At 40.5% G+C, this 13,870-nt stretch overlaps 1 protein-coding gene across 1 annotated transcript in view; it reads left to right on the top strand.

Moving 5' to 3' along the window:
- LOC116657928 overlaps positions 1 to 13,870 on the top strand; it is an 88,503-nt gene that overhangs the window by 28,957 nt on the left and 45,676 nt on the right. The window contains exon 4 of the mRNA XM_032461817.1: positions 2,046 to 2,095. Coding sequence (XP_032317708.1) covers positions 2,046 to 2,095 — 50 coding nt within the window. The remainder of the gene's footprint in view (positions 1 to 2,045; positions 2,096 to 13,870) is intronic.

Below are 13,870 nucleotides of genomic sequence, written 5' to 3'. Positions count from 1 at the left end.
TGGGGTTCGGGCAGGAGTCCTTCCAGATTCACCATGACTGTGGACTTGATCCCCTGCAAGAAAGTAACAGTTATTGGTGATTAAAATTGCAGTCAAATTCCCTTCAATTGCCTGTAACAATACCATGTCAAGGGACATCTCTATAGGCCAGTCAACGGTTAGTCTCCCCTGATGCAAGGGACCAGAATCATGGTGGGTTCCAAGGTGGCCTGCCAGCGAAGCTGCCTGCTTTGTTCTCCAGCCTTGGCTTCCTAACATGAACACTTAAAAGCTCCCATCCCTCTTCCCTTTGGTCCAGTGTGAATGAAGCAAGGTCCCTGCACCGACATGGGCTGAGCCCACGCCATGCACACAGCCCTGTGCACACAGCCAACTGCTGGCTTCCCCATCTCTGGGCTTAGCTTCACCCTCAATACTCCCCAATCCCTGCAGGTCCACGGTTCCCAGTGCTTCTGCCCTAGGGGTCTGGATCACCATCTGGACCATCAATCACCCCAGGTCCACAGTCCACTTGCGGGCAGCCAGAGATCACCCTGACACTCAGACTCAGATGAGGCACAGCACGCAGGTTCAGGACACCAGGGCGGAATTTTATCTGCTTCCAGCTTGGCCCGCCTCGCCCTGTAGCCACAGACACTAGGTATGCAGATGCACACTAGGCCAGAACCTCGCTGGTGGCAGTCACCATGGGGACTGGAGTCCGGACTAAACCAAACCCCAAACACGGGGTGAGTGGTGAGAGAGTCATCCCCAGGTAGGGGTGCACTAGTGTGTGGGGGAACCTGCGGTGAAGAGGTACAGGCTGAGAGGTGATGGGCCGCTCAGAAGGAGCTGACCAGTTGAGCGTGAGGGGGACCACTTCGGGATGTTGGAGGTCTCTGTGGTGAGGCATGAGTGGTGATCTGGGGTGTAGGGGCCATAAGTTAGGACCTAGCAGATGGAGTATGTGGCAAGGATCTCGGTGTGAGGAGAAGAAGCCCCACCTTCGGGGTCTGGTGGGAGACTGGGTCTGTCCAGGATGGTAGGGTAGTATCGGGAGGAGAGGCTAGCAAGGGGGTGGGGCTGGGGGTGTGGTCCGGCCCAGCGTTCGTGGCTTTGATTCCAGGACCCCATTGGTGGCGGCATGGGGGCACTGGGGATGGAGATGGGGAATGGCGGGCAGCGGTGTGGGGGCGGCTAGGGTAGGCCCTCAGGAGAGTTGGCCTACAGAAGGGTGGGGTCCCAGCCCACCGCCCCAAACGCAGGCCCCACCCAGGTCCTCCTGGACCCAGGCGCCACTTCCGTACGCAGGAGTCCCCAGCCGAAAGTCCCCGATGCCGGTAGGATGGGAGGGGCGCGCATACGCAAACTCACAGACGCGCGACAGCGGAACCCACGAGCGTGTGGCAGCCAAGTGGGAGCCATTGTTCCCTGGAGCAGCTCCCTGAAAAGGAGAACGGCCCTGGATTGTGGGCCGACACTTACAGTCTCCTCCGCTGCCGGCACCTGGGCGGTGAAAGGGTGCTGGATGGGGCACGGAGCCGGCGAGTGCGGTCTGAGCTGCCCAGTTGGGGAGGCGCATGGGTAGGGGTGCTTAGCTGAGTCCCGGGCCACGAGGCCCCATTAGGACCCTGAGGGAGGGTCTGAGGCCGCCGCCTGGTTCGTGGTGCTGTCCCCTCTCCGTAATAGTCCCTGAACCCCCGCGTCTTCCCTGACTCTTATTGCTGTGTTTGGGAAAGCGGGTGTGGCCCCGGGAACATCTCCAACCGGCCCTCAGACCATGGCCTGCTCCCTGGAGGCTGGTGCGGTGCAGTCAGTGGGCGGCGGGTGAGAGGCGGGATGCCTGTCCTCAGGGGGAGCAGGTGGACTTGCTCCCATCTCCTCCAGGGCCGGTTCTTGGGGCGGCCTCTGCTGCCTCGGGTTCGGAGACACATATTCATGACAGCCCGCTCCTGGGAAGAGGGTGCAGTGCTGTCTAGGGCAGCGTCCACAGCAGGCAAGGACTTGTGGAGGACCAGGCTCTAGCCCAGGGTAACTCACTCTCCTTTCTTCTCTTGCTTCCTCAGGTGGTGGCAGTAGCGGCTTTTCCAGTATAGATTATTACCAGATACTGAATGTAAGTTCTGTGCTATAGAGAAGAAACATTTTTTTAAATCTATTTTCATATATACTGGCTAACATTTGTAAGTCTCAAACTCCCAAATTTATCCCTTCCCACCCCCTTTCCCTGGTAACCATGAGATTGTTAACTATGTGTACGAGTCTGTTTCTGTATTGTAGATGAATTCATAGTGACCTTGTTTCTTTCTTCTTTTTCTTTAAGATTCCACATATCATGTGGTATTTTTCTTTCCCCTTTTGGCTTGCTTCACTTAGAATGCTATTCTCTGGGTCCATCCACCTTGCTGCAAATAGCATTATTTCATCCTTTTTATTGGCAGAGTAGTATTCCAATGCATAAATATACCACAATTTCTTTATCTTGTCATCTATTGCTACATTATAGGATGCTTCTATGTCTTGCCTGTTGTATATAGTGGTGCTGTGAATAATAGGGTACAGGTCCCTTTTTGAATTCGAGTTCTTTCTGGATATTTACCCAGAAGTGGTGTTGCTGATTCATAGGGTAAGTCTATTTTTAGTTTTTTGAGGCATTTCCATACTGTTTTCCATAATGGCTTTACCAAACTACATTTCCCAGTGACAGTGTAGGAGGCTTCCTTTTTCTCCACAACCTACCCAGCATTTCTCATTCATGATGGCCATTCTGACTGGTGTGAGGTTATACCTCATTGTAGGGTTGATTTGCATTTCTCTGATAATGAGAAGTATTGAGCATTTTTTCATGTGACCATTGCCCTTATGTCTTCATTGGAGAAATGCTTGTTTATATCTTCTGCCCATTTTTGGATTGGGTTGATTGTTTTGTGTTATGAAATTGTGTGATCTGTGTATATACTCAGGAAATTAGGCCTTTGTCAGTCACATAATTGGCAGATATTTTCTCTCATCCCATAGGTTGCCGTTTTGTTTCCTTAAGGATTCATTTGCTGTGCAAAAGCCTGTAAGTTCAGTTGGGTCCCATTTGTTAATTTTTTGATTTTATTTGCATTGCTTGAGTAGACTGCCCTAGGAGAACATTGCTGAGAAGTATGTGAGAGAATGGTTTGCTTATGTTTTCTTCTAAGAGGCTTGTAGTGTCTTGTCTTATATTTAAATCTTTAAGCCATTTTGAATTTGTTTTTGTGTGTGGTGTGGGGGAGTGTCCTTACATCTTTGATTTGCATGCAGATGTCCAGTTTTCCCTGCACCATTTGCAGAAGAGACTGTATTTACTGCAGTGTGTGTGCTTGCCTCCTGTGCTGAAGACAAATTGACTGTCAGTCTGTGTTTATTTCTGGGCTCTGTGTTCTGTTACATTGATCTATATGTCTGGTTTCATGCCAGTACCACACTGTTTTGATTATTGTATCTCTGTAGATTCATCTGAAGTTGTGGAAGGTCATTCCTCCAGCTTTATTCTTTTTCTTCAATATTGATTTGGCAATTTTGGGTCTTTATGAGTCCATAGGAATTTTAGGATTATTTGTTCTAGTTCTGTGAAAAATGTCCTGGGTAACTTGATAGGGATTTCATTAAATCCGTCGATTGCCTTGAACAGTATGGTCATTTTAACAATATTGATTCTTCCAATCCAAGAGCATAGTATTTCTTTCCATTTCTTTAAGTCATCTTTAATTTCTTTAATCAGGGTTTTGTAGTTCTCCAAGTATAAGTCTTTCACCTGCTTGGTCAGAATTATTCGTAAGTATTTTATCATTTATTGGTTGTGATTTTAAAGGGGATTGTTTCTTTATTTTCCTTTCTTACTATTTCATTGTTAGTGTAAAAAAGGCAACTGATTTGTGCATGTTAATGTTGTATCCTGCTACCTTGCTACATGTTTTTAGTTCTTCTCTGTCCTTTTTTCATACACTTCCCTTATGGGTAGTTGATTTTCTTTATTGTTACATTTGTGCTTCTCAATTGTTTTTGCATATCTAATGTAGGTTTTTGATTTATGGACACCATGAGTTTCATATAAGTTGCTTTGTTACAATATCTGATTGTTTTAAAGTGATTGTCATTTAAGGTTATATGAGTTCAAAAATGATCTGCTCTTTTACTCCCTCTCCACTCCTTTTTTGATTGTATTTTTTACATCTTCATATGCATCCTATAAGTGTTTATTGTAAGTGTAGTTTTTACAAATTTTGTCTTTTAGCCTTTGTAGTAGCTTCTTTAAGTGTTTGATTCACAGCCATTGCTCCATTTTTGCCTTTAAAGAGGGATTTCCTCCTTCACATAAGTTCTTACTTCTTGTTCTTTTTCACATAATGAAAACTTTTTAATACTTCTTGTAACGTCAGTTTAGGAATGATGAACTCTTAGTTTTTGCTCATCCGAGATGCTTTTAATTCTCTTTCAATTCTGATTAATAACTTTGCTGAGTAGGTGGCCTAGATTCCAGGTTTTTTCCTTTGAGTACTTTAAATATATCATGGCTGTTCCTTCTGGCCTGCCGTGATTCTGCTGAAAGCCAGCTGATAGGCTTCCACTATTTGCCTCTCCTCATGACTACAGTGAAACCACAACTGACTGCTAAACAAGCATCAAAAAAAAAAAAAAGACTGGATCCTAGCAAAAGAAGACCTTCAGTGGAATCACAGAGACGGAACCACAGCAGGATTGTAGGAGGGGCATTCTCATGATATAGGTGGACGCCATACCCCTCACTGTGGGCAACTCACAAGGTGAAGAATAAGTCACAACGAACCTCCAACAGGAGTGGGAATTATAAGCCCAGCATCAGGCTCCCCAGCCTATGGTTCTGGCATTGGGAGGAGTAGGGGACCCCAGGACAACTGTTTTATTTTTTTAATATTCTTTTTATTTTTCTTATTGATTTATACTCAGTTTACAACATTGTGTCAATTTCAAGTGTAGAGCACAATTTTTCAATCATACGCTATTCATTGTCACATCCTATTCCACCATGAGCTACCACGAGATCTTGTATATATTTCCCTGTGGTATGCAGTGTAAACTTGTTTATCTATTCTTTATATACCTGTCAGTATGTACAAAATTTGAACTCCCAGTCTGCCCCTTCCCACCCTCCTCTCCCCTGGCAATGACAAGTTTGTATTCTATGTCTGTGAGTCTATTTCTGTTTTACATTTAAGTTTATTTGTTTTTAGTTTTTTGGTTTTTGTTTTTTTAAGATTCCACATATGAGCAACATCTGGTATTTTTCTTTCTCTTTCTGGCTTACTTCATTTAGGATGACACTATCCAGGGACATCCATGTTGCTGCAAATGGCATTATATTGTCATGTTCATGTATGAATAGTACTCCATTGTATAGGTATTTCACATCTTCTTTGTCCAGTCAACTTCCTATGGACATTTATGCTGTTCCCATGTCTTGGCTATTGTAAAGAGTGCTGCTGTGAACATTGTGGTGTAGGTGTTTTTTGATGTCAGGTTCCTTCTGGATGTATACCCAAGAATGGGATTCCTGGGTCGTATGGTAAGTCAGTTCCTAGTCTTTTGAGAAATCTCCATACTGTTTTCCACAGTGGCTGCAGCAAACTGTATTCCCACCAGCAGTTTAAGAGGGTTCCTTTTTCTCTACAGCCTCTGCAGCATTTGTCATTTGTGAACTTTTGAATGATGGCCATTCTGGCTGGTGTGAGGTGATACCTCATCATAGTTTTGATTTGCATTCCTCTGATAATTAGTGATATTGAGCATTTTTTCATGTGCCTATTGATCATTTGTATTTCTTCTTCGGAGAATTGCTTGTTTAGGTCTTCTGCCCATTTCTGGATGGGATTATTTGTTTTTTCCATATTAAGTCGTATGAGCTGCTTATATGTTCTGGAGATCAAGCCTTTGTCAGTTTCATCTTTTGCAAAACTTTTCTCCCATTCTGTAGGTTGTTGTTGTGTTTTACTTATGGTTTCCCTCGCTGTGCAAGAGCTTGTAAGTTTACATAGGTCCCACTTGTTTATTATTGTTTTATTTCTATTGCTTGGGTAGACTGCCGTAGGAGAACATTTTGAGATGTATGAGAGACAATGCTTTGCCTAGGTTTTCTTCTAGGAGATTTACTGTATCTTGTCTTATGTTTAAGTCTTTGATCCATTTTGAGTTTACTTTTGTGTATGGTGTAAGGGAGTGTTCTAGCTTCAGTGATTTACATGCTGCTGTCCAGTTTTCCCAACACCACTTGCGGAAAGCCTGTCTTTGTTTCATTATATGTTCTTGCCTCCTTTGTCAAAGATTAGTTAATGAAAAGTTTGTGGGTTCATTTCTGGGCTCTCTATTCTGTTCCATTGGTTCATATGTCTGTTTTTGTACCAATATCATGCTATTTTGATTACTGTAACTCTATAGTATTGTCTGAAATCTGGGAGGGTTATTTCTCCAGCTTCTTTCTTTTTCTTCAGTAATTCCTTGTCAATTCTAGGTCTTTTGTGCTTCCATATAAATTTTATTATGATTTGTTGTAGTTCTGTGAAATATGTCCTGGGTAATTTGATAGGGATTACATTAAATCTGTAGATTGCTTTGAGCAGGGTAACCATTTTAACAATATTGATTCTTCTACTCCACGAGCATGGATATTTTTTCCATATTTTTAAGTCTTCTTTAATTTCCTTAATCAATGTTTGTATAGTTTTCCATGTATAAGTCTTTCACCTCCTTAGTTAGATTTACTCCTGAGAGTTTATTACTTTTGGTGCCATTTTAAAGGGAATTGTTTCCTTACTTTCTTTTTCTGTTGATTCACCATTAGTGTAAAGAAATGCAACTGATTTTTGAATGTTAATCTTGTAACCTGCTACCTTGCTGAATTCTTCGATTATTTCGAGTCATTTTTGTGTGGACGTTTTAGGGTTTTCTATATGTGGTATCATGTCATATGCGTATAGTGACAATTTTACCTCTTCTTTTCCAATCTGGGTCCCATTTATTTGTCTCTCTTGCCTGATTGCTGTGGCTAGGACTTCCAAGACTATATTGACTAGGAGTGGTGATAGTGGCCAGCCTTGTCTTGTCCCAGATTTTAGAGGGAAGATTTTGGGCTTTTCACCGTTGAGTACTATGGTGGCTGTAGCTTTTATTATGTTGAGATATGTTCCCTCTATACCCACAATGGTGAGAGTTTTTATCATAAATAGGTGTTGAATTTTATCAAAAGCTTTTTCTGCATCTATTGAGAAGATCATTTTTTTCCTTTCTTTTGTTGATGTGATGTATTACATTGATTGATTTGCATATGCTGAACCATCCTTGTGTCCCTGGGATGAACCCCACTTGATCATGATGTCTACTCTTTTTAATGTGCTGTTGGATTCTATTTGCTAGTATTTTGGTATGGACTTTTGCATCTATGTTAATCAGTGATAATGGTCTGTAATTCTATATTTTTGGTGGTGGCATTGCCTGGTTTTGGTATCAGGGTGATGGTGGCTTTATAGAATGAGTTTGGGAATATTCCCTCTTTTTCAGTCTTCTGAAAGAGTTTGAGAAGGACTGGTATTAGTTCCTCTTTGTATGTGTGGTAGAATTCCATTGTGAAGCTGTCCGGTCCTGGACATTTATTCGTAGGGAAGTTTTTTATTGCTAATTCAATTTCATTTCTAGTGATCAGTTTGTTCAAGTGGTTAGTCTCTTCTTGATTCAATCTTGGTGGACTGTGTGTTTCCAGAAACTTCTCCATCTCCTGTAGGTTGTCCATTTTGGTTCCATACAGTTTTTCATAATATTCTCATATGATATTCTATATTTCCATTTTTATTGGTTGTAATTTCTCCATTTTCCTTTCTTATTTTGCTTATTTGTGCTCTCTCTTTTTTCTTCTTTGTGAGTTTGGCCAAAGGTTTGTCAACTTTATTTACTCTTTCAAAAAACCAGCCTTTGGTTTGATTGATTTTTTTTGTATTTTTTTAATCTCTATTTTATTTCTTTCCTCCCTAAGTTTTTATTATTTCCTTCCTTCTGCTGACCTTTGGGTGTTTTTGGTCTTCTTTTTCTAGTTCTTTTAGATGGTGGATTATATTGTTTATTTGAGATTGTTCTTCTTTTTTAAGGAAGGCCTGTATTGGTGTAAATTTTCGTCTTAGCATTGACATTGCTGCATCCCATATGTTTTGTGTGGTTGTGTTTTCATTTTCATTTGTCTCAAGGTATTTTTTAATTTCAACTTTGATTTCCTCATTGACCCATTGGTTTTTTAATAGCATGTTGTTTCATTTCCATGCTTTCCTTTTTTTCTTCTTTGTTTCTCTGTAGTTGATTTATAGTTTCATGGCATTGTGGTCAGTGAAGATGCTTGAGATACTTTCTATCTTCTTAAAATTGTTGAGGCTTCTTTTGTGCCCAAGTACATGACGAATCCTAGGAAATGTTCCATGTGAACTTGAAAAGAATGTATATCCTATTTTTAGAGAGTGCAATGCTCTGAAAATACCCACCAAATCTAATTTTTCTATTGTATCATTTAATTTCTATGTTGCCTTGTTTATTTTCTGTCAGGAAGATCTGTCTAGTGATGTTAATGTGGTGTTAAAATATTCCAACAATGATTGTATTCCCATCAATTTCCTCCTTTATCTCTGTTAGTAGTTGTTTTACGTACTTAGGTTCTCCTATTTTGGGTGCATATATATTAATGATTGTAATATCCTCATCTTGTATTACTCCTTTAATCATCATAATATGTCCTTTTTATCTTTCTTTATGGCCTTTGTTTTAAAGTCTATTTTGTCTGAAATTAGTACTGCAACACCTGCTTTTTTTGGCTTTTCCATTTGCATGGAATATCCTTTCCATCATTTCACTCTCAATCTATATGTGTCCTTCTCCCAAAAGTGTGTCTCTTATATGCAGCATATTGAAGGTTTTTGCTTTATTATCCAGTCTGCCACTCTACGCCTTTTGACTGGAGCATTTAGTCCATTAACATTTACAGTTATTAATGATAGATGAGTATTTATTGCCATTTTCAACTTATTTTTGCATTTGATTTGGCATTTTCTCTTTGTTCCTTTCTTCTTCCTTTTGTGATTTGGTAAGTTTCCTGTGTATTATTTTGGATTTCATTTAGTTTGTTTGACTCACTTGTAAGCTTTTGGCTTGTGGTTACCCTTTTTTGTAAGTCTATTAACCTATTCACTGTAAATGTTTGTACTAAACAGATAATAATATTAGCTCAAACCCATCCTACCGAGAACACATTTTTGTTTTTAAAGAAGAAAGGAAAACAAAATACTGTATGTTTTCTTGCTTCCCTCTCCCACTCTTAATGATTTAGATGTCTTCTTTTACAATTTTGTATTTATTCTATTTGTAATTCATGGCAGTCATCTCCTTTCCAGTTCTGAGTTTCTCATTTTTGTAGCATCCTGCTTCTTTTCTATTTAGAGTAGACCTGTCAATATTTCTTTTAGCATGGGTTTATTGTTGTTAAACTCTTAGTGTTTGCTCGTCAGTGAAGTTCTTTGTCTCTCCTTCTATTCTAAAGGATAACCTTGCTGGATAGAGTATCCTAGGCTGCATATTTTTTCATTCAGATCTTTGAATATATATTGCCACTCCCTTCTGGCCTGTAGTGTTTGTGTGGAGAAATCAGCTGAGATCCTTATGGGGGTTCCCTTATAACTCACTTTTGTTTTTTCTCTTGCTGCCTTTAGGATCATTTCTTTATCCTTGACTCTGGCCATCTTGATTAGGATGTGTCTTGGTGTGAGTCTGTTTGGGTTCTTCCTGTTTGGGACCCTCTGAGCCTCCTGTACTTGGATATCTTATTCCTTCTTTATGTTTGGGAAGTTTTCAGTCATGATTTCTTCAAATACCTTTTCAATCCTGTTTGTTCTTTCTTACCCTTCTGGAATCTCTATTAGGCATAGATTAGCATGTTTTGTATTATGCTATATGTCCCTTTATTGTTTTCATTGTTTTTTATTTGTTTTTCTCTCAGCTGTTCTGATTGGGTGGTTTCTGTTGTCCTGTCTTCTAGGTCACTTATTCATTCCTCTGCATTATCTAGCCTGCTATGTACAGCTTTTAGATCACTTCTCATTTCAGCCAATGAGTTTACCAATTCTACTTGGTTCTTCTTTATATCTTCTATTACGTTTTTGACATATTTTATATCTCTAAACACTATCTCTTTTAGTTCCTTCAGTACTTTGATCACTCCTTTCTTTGAAATCTTGATCTAGTATGTCATCAATGTCTATTTCCTTGATTGTGCTTTCAGGGGATTTCTCTTGCTCTTTTAATTGGGGGTGGTTCTTCTGCTTCTTCATATTGCTCATATCTCTCTGGCACTGTGACTTAAGGATTATCAGTTTTCTATTATGGTCCTTAAGGACTGTATTTATTTATCTACCTAAAGCCTATGCAGGAATAAAACAGATTTTTTCACTTCTTTGTCTTTCAAAGAAGGTGATGTTCTGTCTGCATTCAGCAGGTGCTCTGGTTGGCTGAGTGGGTCCGTAGATGTGAGTTTTGGTGTATTCATTGGAGAGAGTGCGCTATGAGCATTCTTCAACTCCTCCATCTTGCTTCTAAACTCCAATATCATGTGTTTTTATAGCGAGAGGTATTACAGTATTGAAAGCAGGGCTTGGTTCAGTTAAAAATGAGCTGAGGGCATGAGGGATGAGACATCCTCCAACCTCTCCCCTCCTAGGGTGAAACATATGACAGTCAATTTTAAAAAGATAGCCACAGTCCCTAACTAGCCCAGCTCAACTAGTGTATGTTAACAGAAGCAGCACCACCAGAGGCATTGGAGACCCAAGAATATTGCAGTCTTAAAGGTCTGTTAGAAAATTTTTGTTTGGTTTTGGTTTTTTGTTTGTCTTAAAATGTGGGGCATACTACTAGTATATAGGGATAAATAGTTGTCAGGATATGTTTTTTTCATATAACAGTTTCATTGCAATTTTGTTCACACACCATGAAGTCCACCCTTTTAAATGGTATAATTTGGCGGCTTTTAGCATATTCACAGTGGTGCGACCATCATTATTCCATAATGTTTTCATTGCTTCAAAAAGAGTTGTGGAAATGAATGACCCATCCAACCTTCCCCAGTTCTAAAGAAGTTTCTCGGCTGTTCCTGAGCATAAATTAACTTGTTACATTCCATGAAAAATCTGGGGGAAATTCTAATCAGAATTACATTGAATCTATATATTAGAATGGGGAGAATTAATGTCTTTATGACATAAACTTTTTCTATCCATGAGTATATCTGGGACCCTATCTTTTTATCTCTGTAGAGCATGGCCCATGGGAAGTCCTTACTAATTGTTGGATCTGTGAATGATGAGATTATATGCATCATTAGTTGTGACTGTAGTCTTTCACAGAAGAGAAAACTAACCTCAGTGAAGCCAAGTGCCTCCCTGATGGTCAGAAAGAGTGACAGCCAGTGCTGGAGTGATCCAGTGGACTTGGTGCTTGCAACTAGTGTTCTCTCCCTCCTACAGCTAAGGAGATTACAGAGTTTTTTAATTTTTTTAATGGTGTTGCTTTTATTTTTATTTATTTATTTATTTCTTAATTTCTTATTTTTTATTGAAAGTGTAGTCAATTTACAATGTTAGTTTCAGGAGTCCAGCAGTGATTCAGTAATATTTATGCAAATGTACACATATAATTTTCAGAGTGTTTTTTGTACAACTCATTACAAGAAATTGAATATATTTCCCTGTGTTATACAGTAGGTCCTTGTCATTTATTTATTTTATATATATTTATGTGTATCTGTTAATCCTAAACTCCTAATCTGTCCCTCCTCCCTTTCCCACCTGCTGACCACGGTTTGCTATGTCCATGAGTATTTCTAGCAGCATCCTTTTTGCTAGTAATATATGCTGGTTGGCTGCCTTCACTTTCATTAATTCCATCTTATCTGTAGGTGTTTTTCTTCTGGTGGGCCTGCATGTGGTTTGCACACGTGTTCATAGAGATCTGTATTTGGGAGAACTCCAGGCCTTGTGTAGTGCCTGGCACGGAGCTCCCGCTGAGCTCATGCTTGAACTGGGAAAAAACATAATAAAAGTTGGAATTTCCAGTACAATTTAGACTTCTGGGTTTCTGTAACCGACGTTTAGCCCACCTTAATGTAGGCTGCACCTGTAGTGGATCATTTGATGGAACTTCACGGTATGGCGGTGTAGAGACAGGGCTTTATATACTTTTTCTCCTTCCTTTTCTCTAACACTCATTCTCCTGAGCCTCCCAGATCCTCCCACAGCAGTGCTCAGGGCTGGCTTGGTGCTGCACTGAGGCAATATTTGTTAATATGTCCCTTTCATCATCTCTTCTGAGACTCCATTTCCTTCTCTGCACAGTGAGAGCTTGGACTAGATAAGTGCTTTTTGGTTTCTTTTAAACCCTTGTCTCCTTTCGAGAAACAGAGAACTCAAATCTCTCCTCCCACCCTAACTCTTCAGATTTTGATACGTCCTCCAAGGGGTGACGCAGATCTTTGTGGAAAGTTGATGTGATTTTAGTTCTTTCCAAGTGGTGCAGAAAAGACTTCAGAGGTTTATTGCAGGGAGGGGCGGGAGGGGGACAATATGTCAAAGTTTTTGTATAAGCGCTGGAGCAGGGGCTTTGGTTTAATTACAGCATCTGACATGGCCTCTCTCTAATCTTGCACAATGTGATAAACCTCTATTTTCCTCCGTTTCTTCATGTGTCAATTTGGAGTGATATTATTTTAGGTTTTCGTGAAACAATATACACATAAGCCAATTGTGTCTCAGTAGAAACCTGACCTGTTAGAGAATCAGGGGTTTCTTTAAAAAAAAAAAAAATCTTGTCCATAGCACTCTATGTGTAATTTGAATTTCCTGGAGTGTGTGGGTTGAGACTAAGTTCTATCATGGGACAGGTGGCCCCTGGGTCTGGGGGCCCCAGTTTCCTCCTCCTCCCCAGGTCTCTTCCTCTCAGTCCAGGATGAAGTTCCTGCCGTTAGAATTACACAGAGTTCTTGTGGATATGGCTTTTAATTTTATTGTTTCACTGGGGAGGGCTGCTGTCATATTTCCCGTGGTCAGGTTTTGGTGACCTGAAGGCTATGCAATTGGGTATTCCTACTTAAGTATAAGAAAAGAAAGTTACAAATACAAAATTTGACCTAGGGTGGTGGCAGGGGCTCTTGGAAGTGGGGACCATTACCTTTGTTAGCTTCAGGTGCAGTGGCCTCTGGCCATGAGGACCCATCCTTGTGCTCTGTAGTTGGAGGGAACAGTGGGCTCGGTGGTAATGTTTACTGAGTGTATCTCATGGGCTGTGCATTGTCCTATTTGTACTGTGTGTTCCTTATTTAAGACAGTGAGCTCATTTAATCTCAATAGCCTCTTTAAAAAATTAGACTTTTTATTTTGAGATGTAATGAAGTTTCCCATGCAGTTGTAAGAGCTGATACAGAGACAGCCTGTGTACTCTTTGCCCAATTTTCCTTAATGGTTCCATCTTGCAAGTTTGGGGTACAATTCATTATTTACTCACTAACCCTTTGCGGCTTGTGTTATTACCCTCATTTCTATTCGTGATTAAACTGGGGTTTAGAGAAGCACACAGGCCTTCCCAGGTCACCCACATGGTTAGTGTAGAGTCGGGTGGGACATGGGCTTGGGATTTCCGGACAGTACCATTATGATTGTTGCAGGGAGCAGCATTCACTTGCTTGTTTATTCATTCATTCAACAAACATTTATTGAGTACACTCTGTGGGTCAGATGCTTTCATACGGTTATCTAATTCTTCAGAAGTACTGAGAATCAGCTAATGTTTTCTTTTTCATCTGTGAAAATTA

This window comes from Camelus ferus, chromosome 19 (assembly GCF_009834535.1).
Source record: "Camelus ferus isolate YT-003-E chromosome 19, BCGSAC_Cfer_1.0, whole genome shotgun sequence".
Lineage (NCBI taxonomy): Eukaryota > Metazoa > Chordata > Mammalia > Artiodactyla > Camelidae > Camelus > Camelus ferus.
This window is presented reverse-complemented; position numbering and strand designations above follow the sequence as displayed.